Source organism: Ylistrum balloti, unplaced genomic scaffold (assembly GCF_031769215.1).
Source record: "Ylistrum balloti isolate Yb309-2 unplaced genomic scaffold, AGI_CSIRO_Ybal_v1 Utg370598, whole genome shotgun sequence".
Classification (NCBI taxonomy): domain Eukaryota; kingdom Metazoa; phylum Mollusca; class Bivalvia; order Pectinida; family Pectinidae; genus Ylistrum; species Ylistrum balloti.
Window position 1 is genome coordinate 895,305 of NW_026782370.1, and position 21,911 is coordinate 917,215.

The window sequence follows — 21,911 nt, forward strand, 5'->3', positions numbered from 1 at the left end:
CTTTTTCAAGAATAATTTAGTGATACCTGGAATATGTATATCTATTTATAACCCACATGCAATATTATCACAAATCAAAGGGAGAGAATTGATTCAAAGACTTCAAATTAAACGTACAACAAAACCTTCTATAAATCTTACCAGACAAAAGACACAAGAAGGGGAAGTAAAGCAGTTTGTTACCTGTGCTAGATATGGATCGACGACGTCTCAGGGTGACGGCTGTCCAAGTTAGTAAGAGAAAGACGAGAGGAGGTTAATGTAAGGGTCAAGGACTAATTGTGACCTTTACCCCACATCCCGTAACCCCAAAAATGGGTTAACCATGGAAACTAGAGGATTTTACACAGAAATGATACCACAAATTACTGGAAACATTTGATTGAACTTTTCTGGACTCCAATATTAAAAGGAAAAGAAATCAAATATGATAATTGATGATGCTACAATGTAATTTACTACAAAAAATGGAACAATTAATGAATTTAGTAATTAAGTATAAAAAGTGCATTGATTTAAAGTTATAGTAGTGTACTTTTGCAATGAGGTGAAAATGTTTTCACATCGGTTAATCATGATAACATTAAGTGAAAATAGTGAAATATGTTAATAAGTTTGCACCACCTGTGTAAAGTGACAGGTATATTTATTGAGGATAAGAACGACTGGTACCTAAATCTGTTTATTCAGGATTTATAAATTATTCATTTGAAGAAGATTTCACAAGTAAATTAACTTCAGCACGACTTTTCAGTGCTGAATTTATGTATTTAAGCCTTGGAAACCTTTGTATCAACCAACATTGTTCAAATTTAACAGAAACTTCCCCATGATGGACAGGGCAATAACAAGGCTGGACTATAAGTCTCTCAAAATAATGACACCCAAACTGTAATTATTTGACAACTTCAAAATAATTGTCCACGACATGGAATTCTAGAAAGACAGTTCAGCTAAATATTATAGAAATTGCTAATTTACACAAGAGAATTAGTCTAATTGATAAAATTATCAAATTTGTCCCTGATTTTTGAAGGGAGGTAACTATTACAAATACTCGATCAGAATATTTTTCCTCCAAAAGATTTCTTTTCTGATTTGCACCAAAAATGTCTTACGGCTAAAATTACAGTATACCTGAAGTGAGGCAAAATTTCTGATGTTTGATAATCTGCTGTTTTATAAATCATGTGACACCTGAATCATGAATTGTTTTAACAAAATGTATATGTCAAGCAATGTTGATAGAGTACAATCCCTCCCCGGAGGTTTAGTAGATACCTGAGGCACTGGGTGTCTTTCTCCCTGAGGCAAGGCCACTGCTGCTCGTCTTCTTGGCCTGTGGGACTTTAGTGGATAGAGGCCGAGCAAATTCATTATCATCACAATCAGATGGCCCTCGGCTTGGAGCTTCAGAAATCAAAAAATTTGTGAAAGTTAGCAAACATGAGTCAATGATGCAATAACATTTTGAAATTTGTTCTTATTTGAATTGTGATTTAAGTCTGAAACAGAACCTAAACCTTATTGTGATATCGTATTTGTAATCAGGTGAATGAAGTTCAGTGTTATATCACTAATTATCAAGCCAATCAAGTTATTTGCAATATCAATAATGAAGACCTGTGTGTTTATTGTGATATTATTTTCTGTAGTATATCTCATCTTAAATTGATTCCAAATACTCAATATCACAAACAATAGACAGTAACAAATTATGATTTCCTTAGTGAGATTTCATGAGAAAAGCAAATGTTTGATTTTAGTCCTTATTTTTTCCTTACGCTGAGATAAAAGCACTCGATACATCAATGTTTACTACAATAGTTATCTCCCCTTACCTCTGGGTACGGAGGACGAACTAGTACTGCGCTTGGTCTGGCCACTACGGTAGGAGGACGGTCGGCCAAAGTCGAGCTCATCATCAGTGCCTCCCCGACTTGGTGCTGCAAAGACAAAACCAGGGTTATTCAGTTTTCATCTTAGTGTTACCAAAACTTAGAGCAACAACAAATGAGTGCCGTCTGTTCAGCTCTAATTAGAAACAGACTTTGCAGGGCCATCAATAGTGAGGCGGCACAGACGGCAAACATTCTTCACAACTGCAAGGTGAAGGTACTTGTGTATATCACAATGTACACAGGAATACTTCTCATTATATAAACATTTCAAAGCATAATGTCATATAAATGTCGGAGATCCCAGTAACACATTTTTATCTAGGACATCTTGTTATCTCGTGTTTAACCCTTCCATTTAAACCAGATTTTTTCAATTACACATTTGACAAAACATATAAATATACAGCTGAAAAACACACAAACTCCCCAAGACTGCAGTGTAGCCAAGGACTCCAGTTTCAGTAATTCTAAGCATGCTGTGACTAATTATATAAAATTAATCACCTGGTTGGTTTACACATTTACAAATGATTAATATGCCACATTACAAAGTTGCCTCAAAATTCTGCCTCTCTGTAGGAATGGGAGGGAGGGGAGAAGAGGAAATAGCTCACACCTGTGTTTCATCAAATAGGTTTCCTTTCCCCTTCCCTGCCTTTATATACACATCAGAACAAAAACATTACTGTTGGAGTCCCAGATAATGATAACATAACTGTTGGAGTCCCAGATAATGATAACATTGCTGTTGGAGTCCCAGATAATGATAACATTGCTGTTGGAGTCCCAGATAATGATAACATAACTGTTGGAGTCCCAGATAATGATAACATTGCTGTTGGAGACCTAGATAATGAGAACATTACTGTTGGGAGTCCCAGATAATGATAACATATCTGTTGGAGTCCGAGATAATGATAACATTGCTGTTGGAGTCCCAGATAATGATAACATAACTGTTGGAGTCCCAGATAATGATAACATTGCTGTTGGGAGTCCCAGATAATGATAACATTGCTGTTGGGAGTCCCAGATAATGATAACATTGCTATTGGAGTCCCAGATAATGATAACATTGCTGTTGGAGTCCCAGATAATGATAACATTGCTGTTGGAGTCCCAGATAATGATAACATAACTGTTGGAGTCCCAGATAATGATAACATAACTGTTGGAGTCCCAGATAATGATAACATTACTGTTGGAGTCCCAGATAATGATAACATTGCTGTTGGAGTCCCAGATAATGATAACATAACTGTTGGAGTCCCAGATAATGATAACATTACTGTTGGAGTCCCAGATAATGATAACATTGCTGTTGGAGTCCCAGATAATGATAACATAACTGTTGGAGTCCCAGATAATGATAACATTACTGTTGGAGTCCCAGATAATGATAACATAACTGTTGGAGTCCCAGATAATGATAACATTGCTGTTGGAGTCCCAGATAATGATAACATTGCTGTTGGAGTCCCAGATAATGATAACATTGCTGTTGGAGTCCCAGATAATGATAACATTACTGTTGGGAGTCCCAGATAATGATAACATAACTGTTGGAGTCCCAGATAATGATAACATAACTGTTGGAGTCCCAGATAATGATAACATTGCTGTTGGAGTCCCAGATAATGATAACATTACTGTTGGAGTCCCAGATAATGATAACATTGCTGTTGGGAGTCCCAGATAATGATAACATAACTGTTGGAGTCCCAGATAATGATAACATTACTGTTGGAGTCCCAGATAATGATAACATTACTGTTGGAGTCCCAGATAATGATAACATTGCTGTTGGAGTTCCAGATAATGATAACATTGCTGTTGGAGTCCCAGATAATGATAACATTGCTGTTGGAGTCCCAGATAATGATAACATTACTGTTGGAGTCCCAGATAATGATAACATAACTGTTGGAGTCCCAGATAATGATAACATTACTGTTGGAGTCCCAGATAATGATAACATTACTGTTGGAGTCCCAGATAATGATAACATAACTGTTGGAGTCCTAGATAATGATAACATTACTGTTGGAGTCCCAGATAATGATAACATTGCTGTTGGAGTCCCAGATAATGATAACATTGCTGTTGCAGTCCCAGATAATGATAACATTGCTGTTGCAGTCCCAGATAATGATAACATTGCTGTTAGAGTCCCAAATAATGATCAGACAATTTGTCTTTTGAGGTTTTCACGGTACAAAAAAATATACTTTTTTTGCACACACTCAAAATCTAGTTCATTCACTATTTTCACCAGATTAATGCAACAATAAATTGACACAAAAATAAGGCTGTATTTGACCTAATGAGCCAACCTCTCCTAATAAGCATACCCCCTTCCTTTTCTTCCAAGGAAAGAGGATGGGAATGTTGCAACTTGTATAAGGTGAATGTTACTAACTTCACTGATCAACATATACTACATTTTTTCTTGTTGCTTCTACAATCAATGTAAAACCCCATCCATTTAATAATTTACAAATAAACTCTCTTACGTTTTTGTAAGGTACATTGTATTTTTTAGGTAGAGTAAGGTATTTGCTATGATGTTTTTGTAAGGTACATTGTATTTTTTAGGTAGAGTATGGTATTTGCTATGATGTTTTTGTAAGGTACATTGTATTTTTTAGGTAGAGTAAGGTATTTACTATGATGTTTTTGTAAGGTACATTGTATTTTTTAGGTAGAGTATGGTATTTGCTATGATGTTTTTGTAAGGTACATTGTATTTTTTAGGTAGAGTATGGTATTTGCTATGATGTTTTTGTAAGGTACATTGTACTTTTTAGGTAGAGTAAGGTATTTGCTATGATGTTTTTGTAAGGTACATTGTATTTTTTAGGTAGAGTAAGTTATTTGCTATGATGTTTTTGTAAGGTACATTGTATTTTTTAGGTAGAGTAAGGTATTTGTTTCATTTAGAGCTATAATCTTAAGTAATGCACTTTGAGTAAAACCTCAAGTTGTCGTTAATGACTTAAACAAAACCTTCATCTCCAAGTCCTTGGCCATTACTGTAAGTTTGATATAAATATTGCACATTAATTACCACTATTTTGACTAATGAATGTGCAATCTAAGAACATATTTAGACAACACATTTACCAAATGGAATGTACATCAGTGTAAATTAGGTAGAAACTGCAACATGTATACATTCTGTATAGTATAGCAGTGCAGCTGTATGTTAATGGCTGTTTTAAGTATAATCCACAGTCGACCTGGCCTGCTCTCATTACCTACCTGGAGGTATGCAAGTATTTATGTAAATTAATAAACCAGACAAACATCTCTAGACCTACCCTTGGCTGGTATTCTCTTACCAAAATGGTAAATTTTAATTAAATCATAAGTTTTGAGTGTATCTTTGAGAGATGAATGTAGGAATTGGACAGGGTAGCTATGTGTGGGGAGGCCTTCACATTGTAACCTTATCTTTACTCATCACTGGTATCAGTTAGATCTAGGAAAGTAAAAAGTCCAACAAACGCATCTATGATAGTATATGTTGTAGATTCTTATCAGCATGGGAAACCTTAAAAACTGCCCTAAACACGGAGCTAGAGTAGGTTACACATGAGGTAGCTATAGTATTTCAGTATGAACCAATTATGTCAATCGTTCAGGTGAATTGTGAAAGGAAATATTATGTAATAAGGCTAGAGAAGAATAAAAAAAAAATGTTATAATTTGTGCAAGTCATGTACAGAAGTGGGTAGTGACAGTAATATATCTGCCATTTATCAAGGCTATCTGTCCTCGACAATATTGGCAGCAAATATATAATTTCAACCTAAAGGACATATAACCCTTACGTAGCAAGGTACCAACTAAACTAAAAGGCTGCATGCAATAAATCCATACACCACTCAAATGTCCTGTAATAAGCCCACCTATCTATATTACTGCTCTGTAGAATTATCATCCTACACCACTCCAATGTCCTGTAGTAAGCCCACCTATCTATATCACTGTTCTGTAGAATTATCATCCTACACCACTACAATGTCCTGTAATAAGCCCACCATCTGACTAGGTTGTTAGTCTCAGGGGCTTACTCCAGAATAAATATGTTAACAGATATATTCTTGTGGAAAGTTATATAACAATTCATTATCAATTTGTGCATTAAGTAGATGTGGGTACCTATTACATAGATTGGTTAATTTTACACTACCTTAGAATAAACATCAATTTTATAGCAAAACCTAATGTACACAGGCAAGCCAAAATCGACAACATTGCAGAACCTGGATCTCAGCCCAAAGCACCAAACCAGCAAAAAGTCTGGAATACCAAATTGTTTGACACCCTCTACAAAACATGTCATCACAATCGCGATTAATCAAATTTGTGAAAGTGGATTTGATTTTTTTTCTTTCTTTTTCCGAAATTTATGAAATGCATTGACAGCTACGCTGATGATGAATAGTACGTTCTAAAAAGCTTTCACATTAATGTTGAGCTGATAATGTACAATCTGATCCACTTTACAAAATTCTGAAAGTTTTAGTTACAATGAAATAAGCAAGCTCTTCCATCTGTATGATGTGACAACACATTCATGGGACTTATCAGATCTTTGACAATAACAAGTTTTACATACCAAACTGGCTGTTTGTTTGTACATCAGGATTTCACGTTGAGTTATTTCAATGCGATGCAAAGTTTGGACTAAAATGTTGCCAGCCCTTTGAAACTAGTCAAGTTTTTGCCCATTATGACAAATTTATTACCCAATTTGAAGTTATATGCACTACAAAACAGTTTAGTAGGGTGTTTACCTGTTATCTGACAATGGAAATATTTAACACCAGAGTGGGGCTGTGGACAATGCTAACATTTATGAGTCCAGAGAATAACTGAATTATTATAAAAATAGGAATTATCAGGCATAGGGAACACTGGAGTCACTAGTGGTGACATGAGCTACAGAACTTTCAAGGGACTCGTCCTATGTACTGTTAACATTTCTAACCATTAGTCCCTATGTACTGTTAACATTTCTAACCATCAGTCCCTATGTACTGTTAACATTCCTAACCATCAGTCCCTATGCCTGAAAATGATTGCATCACTAGACACTACATCCCAGTAGGATACCAGCTACTGATACAACAGAGAATGTGTGTATTGTATTGTGTCTAATACTGTTTACACTGATCCTTCCCCTGACCCTATTTCTGTAGTAGCTACCCTCCTCCTCCTCTTCCTCCCCCTCCTCCTTCTTATCCTCATCCCTCCAACAGTCACACAGTCATAATCTCTTTTCTTGTGACTAAGACCAAGGATGATTGAATGGTTACTAACAAAATGGAGAAGAAATCACCACAGGATATGATGACTTATGATGTTCTGAAGAGGATAGGAAGCAGATGGGGAGAGGACCCTGAGAATGTGATTTTTATGCTATACTGGTGCAGATATGAGCCAATAATTTGTAAACATTCTCCACAGCTATCTACACATATATCTATATTTAGAACTGAGAAATAATTAATCTACATTTGAGTCCACATGTTGCATAACTTGTTCAGAAAACTATCTCCCAAATAAAAATGTCTTTATCTTTACAATATTAGCTAACTGTAAGACAAATTTGTTACAACATTGTAAGAGATATTTAAGACATTTTACAAGATCATTTAAATGTAAGACATATTTGAAAAAAAATAATCAGAGAAAATAAGATTTACAAAATGTTTGGCTTTAAGATACATTGAATGTTCTGAAATATTAAGACATGTTACAAGATGATCTGACTGTGTAATACATTTAAACATAATTATCATACAGATTAAGATAAAATTAGGTAATGAAGTGAATTCACCAGAAAAACCAAGCCAGTATGTACAGCAGACAGTACATACAACAACACAGTAGAACAATACAACTTAATGGGACTATCTGTCTCCACTACTTATCACTGATACTGTAAATCAGTACCCATATGTTTACCTTTCTTAGTGGAGCCAATGAAAGCCTTGTATTTCTGTATGATCTTTTCCTTGATGGAAACCATTTCTGACTCCGAGTTACCCCAACATATATCCTGGTTACATAATTATTTATAATCTCCCATCATATACATACACCCTTGTCCAGCAGGATAACATCCTGGTCCACCAGCTGGCTGTAAACTATCTAGTTATCTGTATATTACCAATCATAACAGCCTGTCCTTCAGCTACAATGAGCTGTTCCAATGAATACTAATAATGATGCTGATATATCCACACTAATTTTGTTAAGAACCAAACATCGTACTAACTCATTGAACACAAAACAGTTTGTCAGTGCAAGATCCAAGCTTGATGACTCTACAACAGTTTGGAAGCACAAGCTCCAAGTTTGGCAATTTAACAAAAGAATGGCTGTACAAGCCCCTAGCCTGATGATTCCACAAAAGATCAAATGTACAAGCTCCTAGCCTGGTGATTCCACAAAAGATTAAATGTACAAGCTCCAAGCTTTGTGATTTCATGAAATGATTTGGTTGTACAAGCTCCAAGCTTGGTGATGTGGAATATGTGAGCTCCTGCCTCAGTGATTCTGTGACTATGAAGTATGATCTCCTCCTGTGATGATTCCACAAGACTAAATTGGAATCAAGTTTAAATAATTTCTCATCACTTCCTCTTCATGATTCAGAAATTCTATACATCAAACTCTAAACACACATCAAATTGGACTTCGTTAGATTTTTGAAGCTATGAAAGACTTCACATAAGATCACAGAAATTTTGAATATGTTTTGTTTGAATTTTGTGTACATTTACTTGTAGATTCTTCAAGATTAACACAACAAGACATTACGAAGGACTTGAAACATGTTCATCTTCATCAGGAAAACTCCTTGAGGAAAAAGTTGAGAAACTAAACATCAGAGAAACCAGGAATGCTGGGAAGCCACTCCATACACCAATCAGCTGACTCGTACAGAAGGATTATTAGTCAATTATCTCTGCCTAGTCAATCGAGACTGCGTCCCATTCTCAAACACCACAGTGACTCAGAAAGCCAAGAAAAAAATTCCTCCTCGAATACCAGCTGTCTAAACCAAAATTATAAAACACACCTCTCCTTGAGGTTGTATAAATATCAAAATTAAAAACATAGGTTTTCTTCTGTGAAAGTCGAAATCAAAACACCAGTCTCCTATTGTAAAAGGCTAATTCAGAAACGTGAGCAGCCTAAGCGAAATGCTTGTTAGGTGCTACTTAGCAAGCTATTAGCAGGAGGTGCCAATGGACTGGAGTGCCAGATGGTCTGGAGCATGGTATCCCCATCACACTGTGATCATCACCCTGTGAGGGGTAGCCAGTCGAGGGAGGCAGCCTCCGTACCCACAGCTCCAAGGTAAGTACTACTGCATGTACACATGCATGCCAACCAACAGTCGATGAATGGGTGTTGTACACTTCATGTGTGTAGGGTATGAGTGAATTAAGTACCTGTCTCTAATGTTTGACATCTGCAGGCTTTAACACAGGTTAAAAATCACAAAAATATTTCATCAATACATATTTCATTCTGTGAAATTTCATCAAACCAGGAAGGTTTTTTTCTGATGTTTATGTTCCTGATCTTTCAGAAATAACAATAACCCTATGTACCAGTAAGTGATGTGTGCCATAATGTTGTTTTCTATATCAATGTCAATTCAACAAGTTTTAAGCATCATCAATACATCATGGAAAAATAATAAACAATGTCACTATGACTCTAATAAGTAACATAAGGCCAACATTATCTGATCAGGCCAACATTGATCAGGCCAACATTATCTGATCAGGCCAACATTGATCAGGCCAACATTATCTGATCAGGCCAACATTGATCAGGCCAACATTGATCAGGCCAACATTATCTGATCAGGCCAACATTGATCAGGCCAACATTATCTGATCAGGCCAACATTGATCAGGCCAACATTATCTGATCAGGCCAACATTGATCAGGCCAACATTATCTGATCAGGCCAACATTATCTGATCAGGCCAACATTGATCAGGCCAACATTATCTGATCAGGCCAACATTATCTGATCAGGCCATCTGATCAGGCCAACATTATCTGATCAGGCCAACATTATCCAAAACAATAAAATCAAGACAAGCAATTTTAACCAGATAATTACAACCTTGACGGGCAATTTCATCCAAACAATTACAACCTTGACGGGCAATTTCATCCAAACAATTACAACCTGGGCAGGCAATTTTTACCAATTACAACCAACGCAGGCAATTTTTACCAGACAATTACATCCTTGGCGGGCAATTTTAACCAGACAATTACAACCTTGACGGGCAATTTCAACCAAACAATTACAACCTGGGCAGGAAATTTTTACCAGACAATTACAACCTGGGCAGGAAATTTTACCGATTACAACCAAGGCAGGCAACTTTAAGCAAGGTAGGCAATTTTTCCCATTATTACATAGGCCGGCAATGTTTACCAATTACAACCTAGGCAGGTAATTCTAACCAGACAATTAACACATATTGCTAGTACAACAGGTAATTCTAACTTATTCTTGACCTAATTTTCCTACACTAATTCATTAAATGACTGGTTGGTTGATGCCTGCTGGTGCCTTTAAACCACCTTTAACAAGTCTGTCATACCTGAGATAGCTATATTAAACAAATCTGCATCAAGATCTCAAAACAATAAATAACTAGACCAATGTCGAGGAAGGGCCCCGCATAATACCTACCCCTTATGATTGAGTTTCTTAATATTAAGAAATATATGGACAGGTGTCAAGTATTGAAAGCAACTTTCATCAAAATCCAATGAAAATGGACAGATGGACAGATATATGGATCGACGGACAGGCCAAAACTGATCAGGCCAACAGACAGGACAGGGCCAACATTATCTGATCAGGCCAACATTGATGTACAACAGTATCACAAGCAAGTTTTAAAGAAATCCCAAACATTCCTTCAGCCAACATATGATCTGTAAAACATTCAGCCAATCAGATTGCAGCAGCCTCATTAAATATCAAGCGGAATTTGGCAAACATCGAACTTGAGCGAGGGACTTATGTACCAAGTATCATAAGCAAGTTTCATCGAAATCCCATCATTCCTTCTCAAGATATCGCGTGGAAAGCAAAACCGACAGACATGTAAAACATTCAGCCAATCAGATTGCAGCAGCTTCATTAAATATCCGAGGAATTTGGACAACAACCAACTTGAGCAAGCGACTTATGTACCAAGTATCATAAGCATGTTTCATCGAAATCCCATCATTCCTTCTAAAGATACCGCGCAGGAAAGCGAAACCGACATTACATGTAAATTTTTCAGCCAATCAGATTGCAGCAGCCTCATTAAATATGGGCGGAATTTGGCAAACATCAACCTGAGCAGGAAATTTTACCGATTACAACCAAGGCAGGCAACTTTATCATAAGCAATTTTTCCCATTACTACACAGGCCGGCAATGTTTCCTTACAAGATATCGCGCGGTAAAAGCGAAACACATATTGCTAGTACAACATGTAAAACATTCAGCCAATCAGATTGCACAGCTAATTCATTAAATATGCACGGAATTTGGCCAAACATCGAACTGTCATACCTGAGGGACTATATTAAACAAGTATCATAAGCAAGTTTCATCGAAATCTCATCATTCCTTATTAAGAAATATATGGACAGGTGTCAAGGAAAGCAAACATCAAAATCCAATGAAAATGGACAGACAGATATATGGACAGACAGATGGACAGACAGACGGACAGACGGACAAGGTGATTACTATAGGGCACCCGCATCGCGATGCGGGGCCCTAATTAAATCTGTTTTAGCAGCAGGGGAGGGGAAGGGAGGTTGATCAAATCTGAGCGTTTGACAATGTATTGCTATTATTTTATTTCCAGTGTGTGGGGAGGGGACGGGAGTTCAAATCAGAGTGCTTGACACAAATTGCTAATATTTTATTTCCTGTATGGAAAAGTCTAACACTATATTTAGTAACCTATGATCCTAATCATGGTAATTTCACATGACCACCCAGGCATGGAAAATAGACATCTTCATTCATCACTGTTCATGTACTCTCTGTTTTACGTATTTTGTCATGCCCTGATTAAAATGACAAGTGATGAATGCCTCAAACATTATTCAGCTATTTTCACATAAATATTAAAAACGGTAGCTTTTATTTTATTTCTTCTAACATTTAAAATGATTTTACAAGGCAATTCAAAACTGTAGCCATAAAAGTTGTATGGAAATTTCAAAGGTTCACAAGATATTAAAAGCCTATAACTAAGTAAGAAAGATTGCGTAAAGCCTGCCTTTGAAGTCACATAATCGTACAAGTCTGTAAGAACTATAGGATACTAGAAATAAGAGATTGATGCAGCCTCTTATCTTTATTCTTTCCCCTTCCATTCTCATACAAATCAAACCATCTCCAGACTTTTTTCCTCCCTGCCTATAATCATGTCCTTATCAGCGACATATTCTGTGATCCTTCTGGTGTTGTATGGACAGCCTTTACCCATCATCACTCTGATCAAGTTAACATAGTCAAGCCAATGTTGTTAAATTATTTTTCAAATCTACACATTTTTAAGAAGGCATTTGAACTACTGATCCACAGACATTGATTTATGTTACAACTGTCGACCAGTCCTACAGAGGAGAAGCTATCTATGTGTGCTTGATATAATGTACCCAAAGCCTTGTATAATTCCTATATGATACGAGAATGTACTAAAAAAGCCTAGGTGATGCTTGCCCCTGATAATTTCCTGGTAAACTTTAACACTGTCACTGACAACAGCTGATGTTGTAAGTCAACCATCCCAGTCTTAACATTATCAGCTACAAAAATTTATCTCACTAAATCTTTTACATTGTTCCTAGATTTATTTTCCCACGAAGGAATTTCTAAAACTTTCAACTTCAAGTATAAAGTGACTGATTTCACATAAGCAGTGATTTATGGATTTGATTAACATATGTTTAACATTTTCTTTATTCATTTGAGAGAGGGGGAAAGAAGGGGGAATGTCTTATTCTACTTGTTTTTGTACTTTCCTTCAAATATCAACCTGTATTGCTAAGACTGCAGATGAAATATTTGAAGAGAAGGAAAGGAAGAGGGAAGAAATAGGTAGGAAGAAGAAGGAAAAGGAAAGTAAACATAATATGCTGTTTTTCGTCTCATTTCCTTATTACACCAGCTTTCCATTGAGAGCTGTGCATTTCCTGAGTTCCCAATGTTCCTTGCTGTCTGTCAAGTTTCCATTCTGTAACCGCATAAATATAAAATATCTCATTCCCAAGGCACACTGTACACATACATCATCATAGACAAAGTGCCTTTCAATTTTTTCCAAGTTGAGATGAAGTGTACAAGACCAAGTGTTAGGAGGGGGGAGGGGGAGGGATTACCTCGTAGTTATTATGTATACATTATACTTTGCAGCTATCATAGCCATATCTGCATCCCATCTACAGTACATTCTTTGCAATACATGTCAAATATTCTATTGACAAGAATGTACACAAGTTCCAATTTGGGTTAACACTTCTATATACTGTGTATGTGGGTACATATTTCTGAAGAATAATGAAGACTGCTTTAGAACACATCAGGCATACCAGACTTCGAGACTGCCAGATGGTTAGGGAGAAAGAGAGAGAGCATGTCTCACACATACGGAAAGAAGAGAAACATATGCTGTAATGTAACCATGATTGTATACATTACAGCTGCACACCAGCCAATTCAATGGTCTGTGTAAGTCTTCCACAGTCTCTCAAGGAGATCACCATATAACCCCCTCTACAATACCCTCAACATCAAATTGAATGAATTCTGAAGACGATTCTAATCCACCTTTCTTTCAAAGTCTACAACTTCAAGATCTAAGATGCTGCTCTAGGCTGTTGTAAGCAAGACTTTTTCTTATAATATTTACACTTCTTTTGAAATATTAAGTGAGTTACTGAGGATCTGAGCACAGAAAATGTCTGTAATATGTCCTGGACTGGCCACAAGTCTTTAAAACTCTCTTCAAAATAATCATTATATTTGTAAAAAATATAACAGGCTGACTACAAGTCATTATGAAGCCCTTAGTGAAAGTATAAGGATATGTAGATACTTGCTGAAAGTCATAAGGGCTTACCCACAAACCTTAAAGAAGCCCTCAGTGGAAGTATTCAAGTACAGATGTACTTACCATATGTCAATAGCAGCCAATCACCACAAGATTATGGGAAACGGAATTATGTTCGCGGTAAAAGTAGACATGGTACGGCATGAAGCATTTCAAAGACTATGAAATTGATATAGTTTACACTATCTTGTTAAAGAGAATGTCACTTTTATTAAATCTACACTGTATATCAGCATTCTTATAAAGCAAATAAATATAGATTTTGTTCCATACAGCCATTCGAGATAAAAAACTTTTCCATTTATTTACAGAAGAATTCACATAATTATAAATGCTTTTATGCAGTAAATAATTTCCTTGTAAATGGTTTCCCATGAGTGTGTGGTCTGTACTTAGAGTCCTGACATCTGTTGTCCTCTCACTACACAATTCTGACAGGTACATATCATATCTCCTGATAAATGGAATTTTCTGAGTAATTTTGGATTTTAAACCAGAGGAAGGTCCATGTAGATTGTTTTGGTCTAACAGACTGTTAAAATTACACACAATATTACTGACTGGACTGAGTCACCAGCTCATACAATCTTTTCTGAAGTGTTGAAGTTTTTTTTTTTCATATTTGAAATTACCAGAAATACTACTGCAATGTATTTTTACATTGGCATTTTGTGTGATTCTTTTCTGGAGTTGTCATTTTTTGTTTTACATTTTTGGATATTGGCAAGTATAATATTTCAAACTGTTGTATATTTACCTTAGATAGGACTGAATTCTACACAGGTAGTATATTGTATTGCTACAACTGAACCAATAGGTTAACTGAGGTATACCCTTCAAAAAACAGCTTAATCAGCCTCTGGTGTTGACCTGGAAAGGACACAGAGGCTCTGTGATCACCATGATATCAGGCCACAATAAACATAGGGTCAGTGTGTATTAGAGAGATACATCATCTGATATATATCTCCTACAGACAGCCCACACCTCTCAATGCTATCATATCTCATCTCTTCTATAAAGGAGAAAACAATGTTTAAATTAACACAATTGTTTGTTTTTAATTTCATACTCAGAAAACCTCTTGAAGTGAACAGATACACATATCTTGAAAGTTTATTTACAAGCAATCCTTGATCATCACCAACTTCAGTACCCCCATTTTCTGGGGAAGTGTCAGAGGTCTGGTGGAGTCTGGTAATAAAACCTGGATTGACCATTAGCATGCAGACTGACCGTGAGTCATACATTATTACTCTTGTCTGACTGGACATTGGGCAGCTAAGGATCCTGTAAAAGTGTTTGCAGTGAGGATGATTACACCAGGTGGAATGTATCACTACAGGCGTTACAGGATCACAGTCTGTCAAAAACACTTCCAAAGATAGAAAATAGATATACAGATTGCTAGCTGTACACTGATTTGAGGCAGTTTTGCAAAGAGGGTAACAAAAGCATATAATGTTAGGAAATGTACCATAGTCATGTCATCATAGGTCTTTCATATTTTATAATTACCAGAAAGATGAGAAATGTTTTCAGCAATGAGCAACTTAACATAACTTCAACTCAATTTGATAGGGCCTAATGATTTTTCTTCATATTTTTCATGTAACTTGAACCTTTTTACAAAAAATGTTCAACACTACAACTACTGAGTGTCCCATTGGTGTTTGGTCCACAACCGTCCAAATGGACAAAGGTATGGAACTCAATACATAAACTACATCAATCACCAGTTACATAAAACGCTGAAATTGTCCTATGAGGAAATCTGAACCGAACCAAAATTGTCAGGCATTTGACAATGACAATGGGCTGCCAGCTCTTTTGGGATCCTCCCATTGTCTGTTGGTGTGGGTATAGGTTTGTACCTGTACCAACGCTAACAACACAAACTCTACTTTCTGTAGGTCAAACTTAAATATCAGACAAAAATATCCCCGGACATATATGCTGTAAATGCCGTTGACTTATGATAACTGAAAATTCCTATAGATATCACATTGATTTAGCAATTAGCTCATGCCAGGTAACACTCACATCCATAGCAACTACTGTTCAATAGAAATACCTAAAAAAAGTAGTCATTGACCTGTAATAAGCCCACCCTCTGACTTCGGAGTCAGGTATAATATGCTGGCCCCTAGGGCTTTTTGCTGGATAAGTATAAACTTCTTACTAGTCTTACATTTGGGATGTTTCAATTCATTCTGGTAATAAGCTTATAGATATAGCAAATTTAAGGTTATTTTGACACTGTTACCTGACATCACATGCCAATATCATTTGACAATGGATTTCACTTGAATATTCATGATCAAAATTTCCTGAAATTTATTGTACTACCCAAAGTACAGCAGACCTTGGAATACTCTTTAAACTAGTAGTAAAATGTAAACAAACTACTAGCATCTAAGTACATAAATCATGACAAGATTACACCATTTTCTTTGAAGAGGAAAGGAAGTCTTTAATCGTTGAATTTCCCTACATATATCCATGCAATCGCCAATGTAACACTTGGTAATTACCTTTTTCCTCTTTATAATCCTTTTTGAGCCAGGTGAGCTAAAAATCACACAATCAATAGATCAATTTATCTTTTTTGAAAGTCAGGCCAAACTTGGCTCTGTAAATAACAGTATATTAATCTAAGGTAAACAACTTTAGGCAGATTTCACAGAACTATCACCAACTCTGGTGTTCTGGTGTCTGTGTATATCTGTAAGGTTACAAATCCTTACACATTAAATGAAACACGTATGATTTGAATGATTTCCTTAGTTCAATCAGCTTTGAAAGCTCGTCCTAAATTGTAGCCACAACCTCTTTTGTTGGCTATTTCAAATGTATCCATAAATCTCATCAATTATTTCCATATTTTGTCGATCTCTTGACCTCAGAATAAATTTAGAATCTATCTCTGAAGAAAAGAGGTATATACATACACAGCATACAATTTCAATACTGATACTGAAAGCTAGTACTATGTAAACTGAAGGGGAAACATCAATAGACCTAACCTGTACTTTGGTAGAGTATTCACCAATACCTACTTGACACAAAACCAATAACACACAAAACCTGCCAATTCAAAATCAATTGAATATTAAAAGGGAGAAAATGCCACTGAAATGAAAACAAGTATTAGCTATTGACCTCCATTCAGAAGTGCTCTCTTTTGATGGACTGTTATACCAATATTTTGGAGCTATTTCTGAGGTGCTAGTATAGGGTCCGCCTTGGAACCAAATATTGACATGAAGGTCCAATATCATAGTGTTAATAATCACCTCCAAGCTGATATAGAGACGTGACAGTTACCTGTGTAGGAATGCCTACTCCAGATTAACAAGTCTTTGTATTATATTAACATCATTTATATAAAGTGAAGCTTGCTGTGAATTGTGCTTGAACACCAGCTTTTCATTGTATTCTGCCAATAACAATTAGGTCAGTGAAAATTTTAATATTTCATTATATACAGACTGTCCCATCTCTATGAACTTACCTGGACCAGTAGTCAGTATCAACAGAATGTAGGGTGTCTATTTCTTGGTCAAGTTTTACACGTGATCTCTGTGTAGGTGGCTTAAGACCTTTGTATGTCTTGATTTTAGAATAAATATTTGTAGAACTTCAAATGATATGATGACAGTTCTAACCAAATATTCTACTTACCAACAACTGACAAGTGACAACTTAAAACCCAAGTTGACATGCAAATCTCTGTAACAGACTTCTGTCAGAAGATCTGGAATGGAGTTGCTAAGCCAGTGCTCTACAGCTTTCCTGCTAAACCAAGAACTCTATAGCTTTGCTGCTAAACCAAAAACTCTATAACTTTCCTGCTAAACCAAAAACTCTATAACTTTCCTGCTAAACCAAAAACTCTATAACTTTCCTGCTAAACCAAAAACTCTATAGCTTTGATGCTAAACCAAAAACTCTATAGCTTTCCTGCTAAACCAAAAACTCTATAACTTTCCTGCTAAACCAAAAACTCTATAACTTTCCTGCTAAACCAAAAACTCTATAGCTTTGCTGCTAAACCAAAAACTCTATAGCTTTTCTGCTAAACCAAAAACTCTATAACTTTCCTGCTAAACCAAAAACTCTATAACTTTCCTGCTAAACCAAAAACTCTATAGCTTTGCTGCTAAACCAAAAACTCTATAGCTTTTCTGCTAAACCAAAAACTCTATAACTTTCCTGCTAAACCAAAAACTCTATAGCTTTTCTGCTAAACCAAAAACTCTATAGCTTTTCTGCTAAACCAAAAACTCTACAGCTTTCCTGCTAAACCAAGAACTCTATAGCTTTTCTGCTAAACCAAAAACTCTATAGCTTTTCTGCTAAACCAAAAACTCTACAGCTTTCCTGCTAAACCAAGAACTCTATAGCTTTTCTGCTAAACCAAAAACTCTATAACTTTCCTGCTAAACCAAAAACTCTATAACTTTCCTGCTAAACCAAAAACTCTATAGCTTTGCTGCTAAACCAAAAACTCTATAGCTTTTCTGCTAAACCAAAAACTCTATAACTTTCCTGCTAAACCAAAAACTCTATAGCTTTGCTGCTAAACCAAAAACTCTATAGCTTTTCTGCTAAACCAAAAACTCTATAACTTTCCTGCTAAACCAAGAACTCTATAGCTTTTCTGCTAAACCAAAAACTCTATAGCTTTTCTGCTAAACCAAAAACTCTACAGCTTTCCTGCTAAACCAAGAACTCTATAGCTTTTCTGCTAAACCAAAAACTCTATAGCTTTTCTGCTAAACCAAAAACTCTATAACTTTCCTGCTAAACCAAAAACTCTATAGCTTTTCTGCTAAACCAAAAACTCTATAGCTTTGCTGCTAAACCAAAAACTCTATAACTTTCCTGCTAAACCAAAAACTCTATAACTTTCCTGCTAAACCAAAAACTCTATAGCTTTTCTGCTAAATAAAAGCCCTGTAGTTTTGCTTCTAAATCAATAGCTTTGCTGTTAATTCTAAAGTACTGCACGTAGCTATAGAATTTGACTGCAATTTCTGACTGCAAATTCTACAACATCATCATCAGTTTGTAGTGCTGATGCAAATACATTTTCACCAATTATACATACTAAAGAATATTTTTATCAAGCCTAGAATGATTGACAAGACATCAAGTTACATGTAAAATTGAATATTGATTTGAGATTTTCTATTTTTCTGGCATCTGTATATAAACAAAGACCTGTTTTTAACAGATTACATAACTACACAAATCATAGATTGATTCTGATCACACATGTAACCCTCCCAAACACTCATTCCAACTCAAATTAAATGATAATTTTCTGGAAAAATTTCAAAACCTACATATATTCATTAAATTGACACTCACTAAAACCTTGGGCTATTTGAACTATCATTCTTTGAATGTGATAAGAATTTTAACTTTACAAGATTGACTGCATTATATTTAAACAAATAATCATAAAGGAATGGCTTTTACCAGAAGTTTGAGAACATCACAAACATTCATCTAAATCTGAGCAGTTTAATGACAGAAAGATACATTAACTATTTGTTTACTTATATGGATTGTTTATGTACAACATCTTTCTATAGACCTTTGTGTCCCAATTTATTAAGTCTTATTATTAACATAGCAACAACATAACCTTAGATTTAAATTTCATTATGTTCTAAACATTTTGAAATCCAAAAAAGTAAATTCAAAGAAACAGGATCAAATTGAAACCTTTGAAACAAACAACACAAACAAATTTTTAATATCTGTATATTTCCTAAAATAATTTGAGAGTTAGTCTTCAATACTATTAAAAGCATTTAACATTTATAATCAGGAGATGTTTTCTTTCAAACTTCCCCATCACAGTAATCATGTTTACCCTTATGACCACAGAGAACAAACCAATTTAATCCAGGCAGAAATCTTAAAGAATTGCATTATGACATACAATTAATGTCTTAAGATTGATTTCCCCTCTTTTAAAATAACTTTAGCAAGGCTCTTTATTGTAAGACAAATATACAGTGTACTGTTACTGTGCATTTGCCTTACAATAAAGAATAAGGGCTTTCCCTTGATGGGAGATTGACGGCCTCCTATCTGTATGCTTACACACCAGGAGGGACTGGTGAAGAACTATACACCAGAATGTTCCTGTCTTGAGTGTTGACACTATCTTCACCAAAGATTGCAGTTCCTTCACACAACAAAGAGTCTATTGTCATCAACAATTAGTCAATCACGGAAAGCACAATATGGGATTTTTCATCTCTGAAACTAAGGGAGTTGGCCAGTGTTTTTCATATAATGGGCAGAGGTATCTCTCACGGTGTGAACACAACTAGCTACTGAAAAATGTATCATCCCAGAATTTTGTCTGGGGGTGGGGGCTGTGTTACACAATATATTGTCTTCAGAGTGCAGTTCTTTGATTGTTGGGGAGTTTAATACAGTGCAGTCCCTTTGACATTGTAAGGTGTCATACCGGTAGTTTGTTGGGAAGTTTCAGACAGAGTGAAGTCCCTTTGACATTGTAAGGTGTCATACCGGTAGTTTGTTGGGAAGTTTCAGACAGAGTGAAGTCCCTTGACATTGTAAGGTGTCATACCGGTAGTTTGTTGGGAAGTTTCAGACAGAGTAAAGTCCCTTGACATTGTAAGGTGTCATACCGGTAGTTTGTTGGGAAGTTTCAGACAGAGTGAAGTCCCTTGACATTGTAAGGTGTCATACCGGTAGTTTGTTGGGAAGTTTCAGACAGAGTGAAGTCCCTTGACATTGTAAGGTGTCATACCGGTAGTTTGTTGGGAGGTTTTAGGCAGAGTGTAGTCCTTTGACTTTATAAGGTTTAAACCAGCACTTTGTTTCAGTTTCAGACAGAGTGTTGTCCCTTAACTTTATAAGGTGTCACAACAGTTGTTTGTTGGGAAGTTTCAGACAGAAGGCAGTCCCTTTAATAACATTAAAACCTAGTATTCTGTTTTACTATATAACCCATTGTTGTAACAGCTGATGACAAACACTCAGAGATACAATCAGCCCTGACATTGTCCACACTGATCCCAGCTGCTTGTCTTTTCTGACTGGGTCATGACATTCTTGAACATCTTTATCTGCTACTAGCACTACTATTTGCCAAGTCTGTTACAAAAAATACAATACAGATTTCTGGATTAAGCTCATTTGAGACTGTAATTACCGTAGTCATTTTTATATTGTTGGAAAATTGCCTACTATGAAGACCCAGCTACAACATAATGTCATGAAAATTGTACAAATGGTAACATTGTATGACCTAAATAGCCGTAAAAACAGGTAAAGAATCCAAGAGACTGAGATCTAGATCATGATGGAATCAATTGCACGCCCTTATTACCATGATGATATCTTGGCTTTGTCAATCCAATAGATCAACAGGACAGGACATGTACATTTCCGCATGTTTACAAGCTTAGCATGTTTAAATCTTCCTTGCTTAGGTTTGTAAAATGAGTCACTTGGATCACTGTTCCATGTGCTGTTTACAGTCTAAGTCGGTCAGTGATCACCATTCAGCACCCGTCACCACATACTAAATTTAACATAGACCAATAACAATAGGATCTAGGAGCTTCTTTAGGAAAGATAACTAAAATCAACATCCAAGATCAATTAGACAACCAAGTACACTCAACTTCCAGGCTTAATCACTGGCACCAACAAATTAACAGACCGGTATCAACAGAAATATGTATATATATGGTAGACTTTTTCTAGACAAAATGTGTTGAAATAGTTTCAAAAGAGGACATCATCCATATACTGTTCACTGTTTAGTACTAAACAG

At 35.9% G+C, this 21,911-nt stretch overlaps 1 protein-coding gene and 1 long non-coding RNA gene across 2 annotated transcripts in view; one reads left to right on the forward strand and one right to left on the reverse strand.

The window, feature by feature from the left end:
• The window catches only part of LOC132556867 (CLIP-associating protein 1-A-like), a 139,624-nt gene that overhangs the window by 66,659 nt on the left and 51,054 nt on the right, over window positions 1-21,911 (reverse strand). The window contains exons 9-11 of the mRNA XM_060221308.1: window positions 1,842-1,946; window positions 1,282-1,410; window positions 184-222 (exon numbers count right to left, since the gene is read on the reverse strand). Of these exons, the coding sequence (XP_060077291.1) occupies window positions 184-222; window positions 1,282-1,410; window positions 1,842-1,946 (273 nt within the window). The remainder of the gene's footprint in view (window positions 1-183; window positions 223-1,281; window positions 1,411-1,841; window positions 1,947-21,911) is intronic.
• LOC132556869 (uncharacterized) overlaps window positions 9,209-21,911 on the forward strand; it is a 79,102-nt gene continuing 66,399 nt past the window's right edge. The window contains exon 1 of the long non-coding RNA XR_009554484.1: window positions 9,209-9,278. This is a non-coding gene — a long non-coding RNA (uncharacterized LOC132556869). The remainder of the gene's footprint in view (window positions 9,279-21,911) is intronic.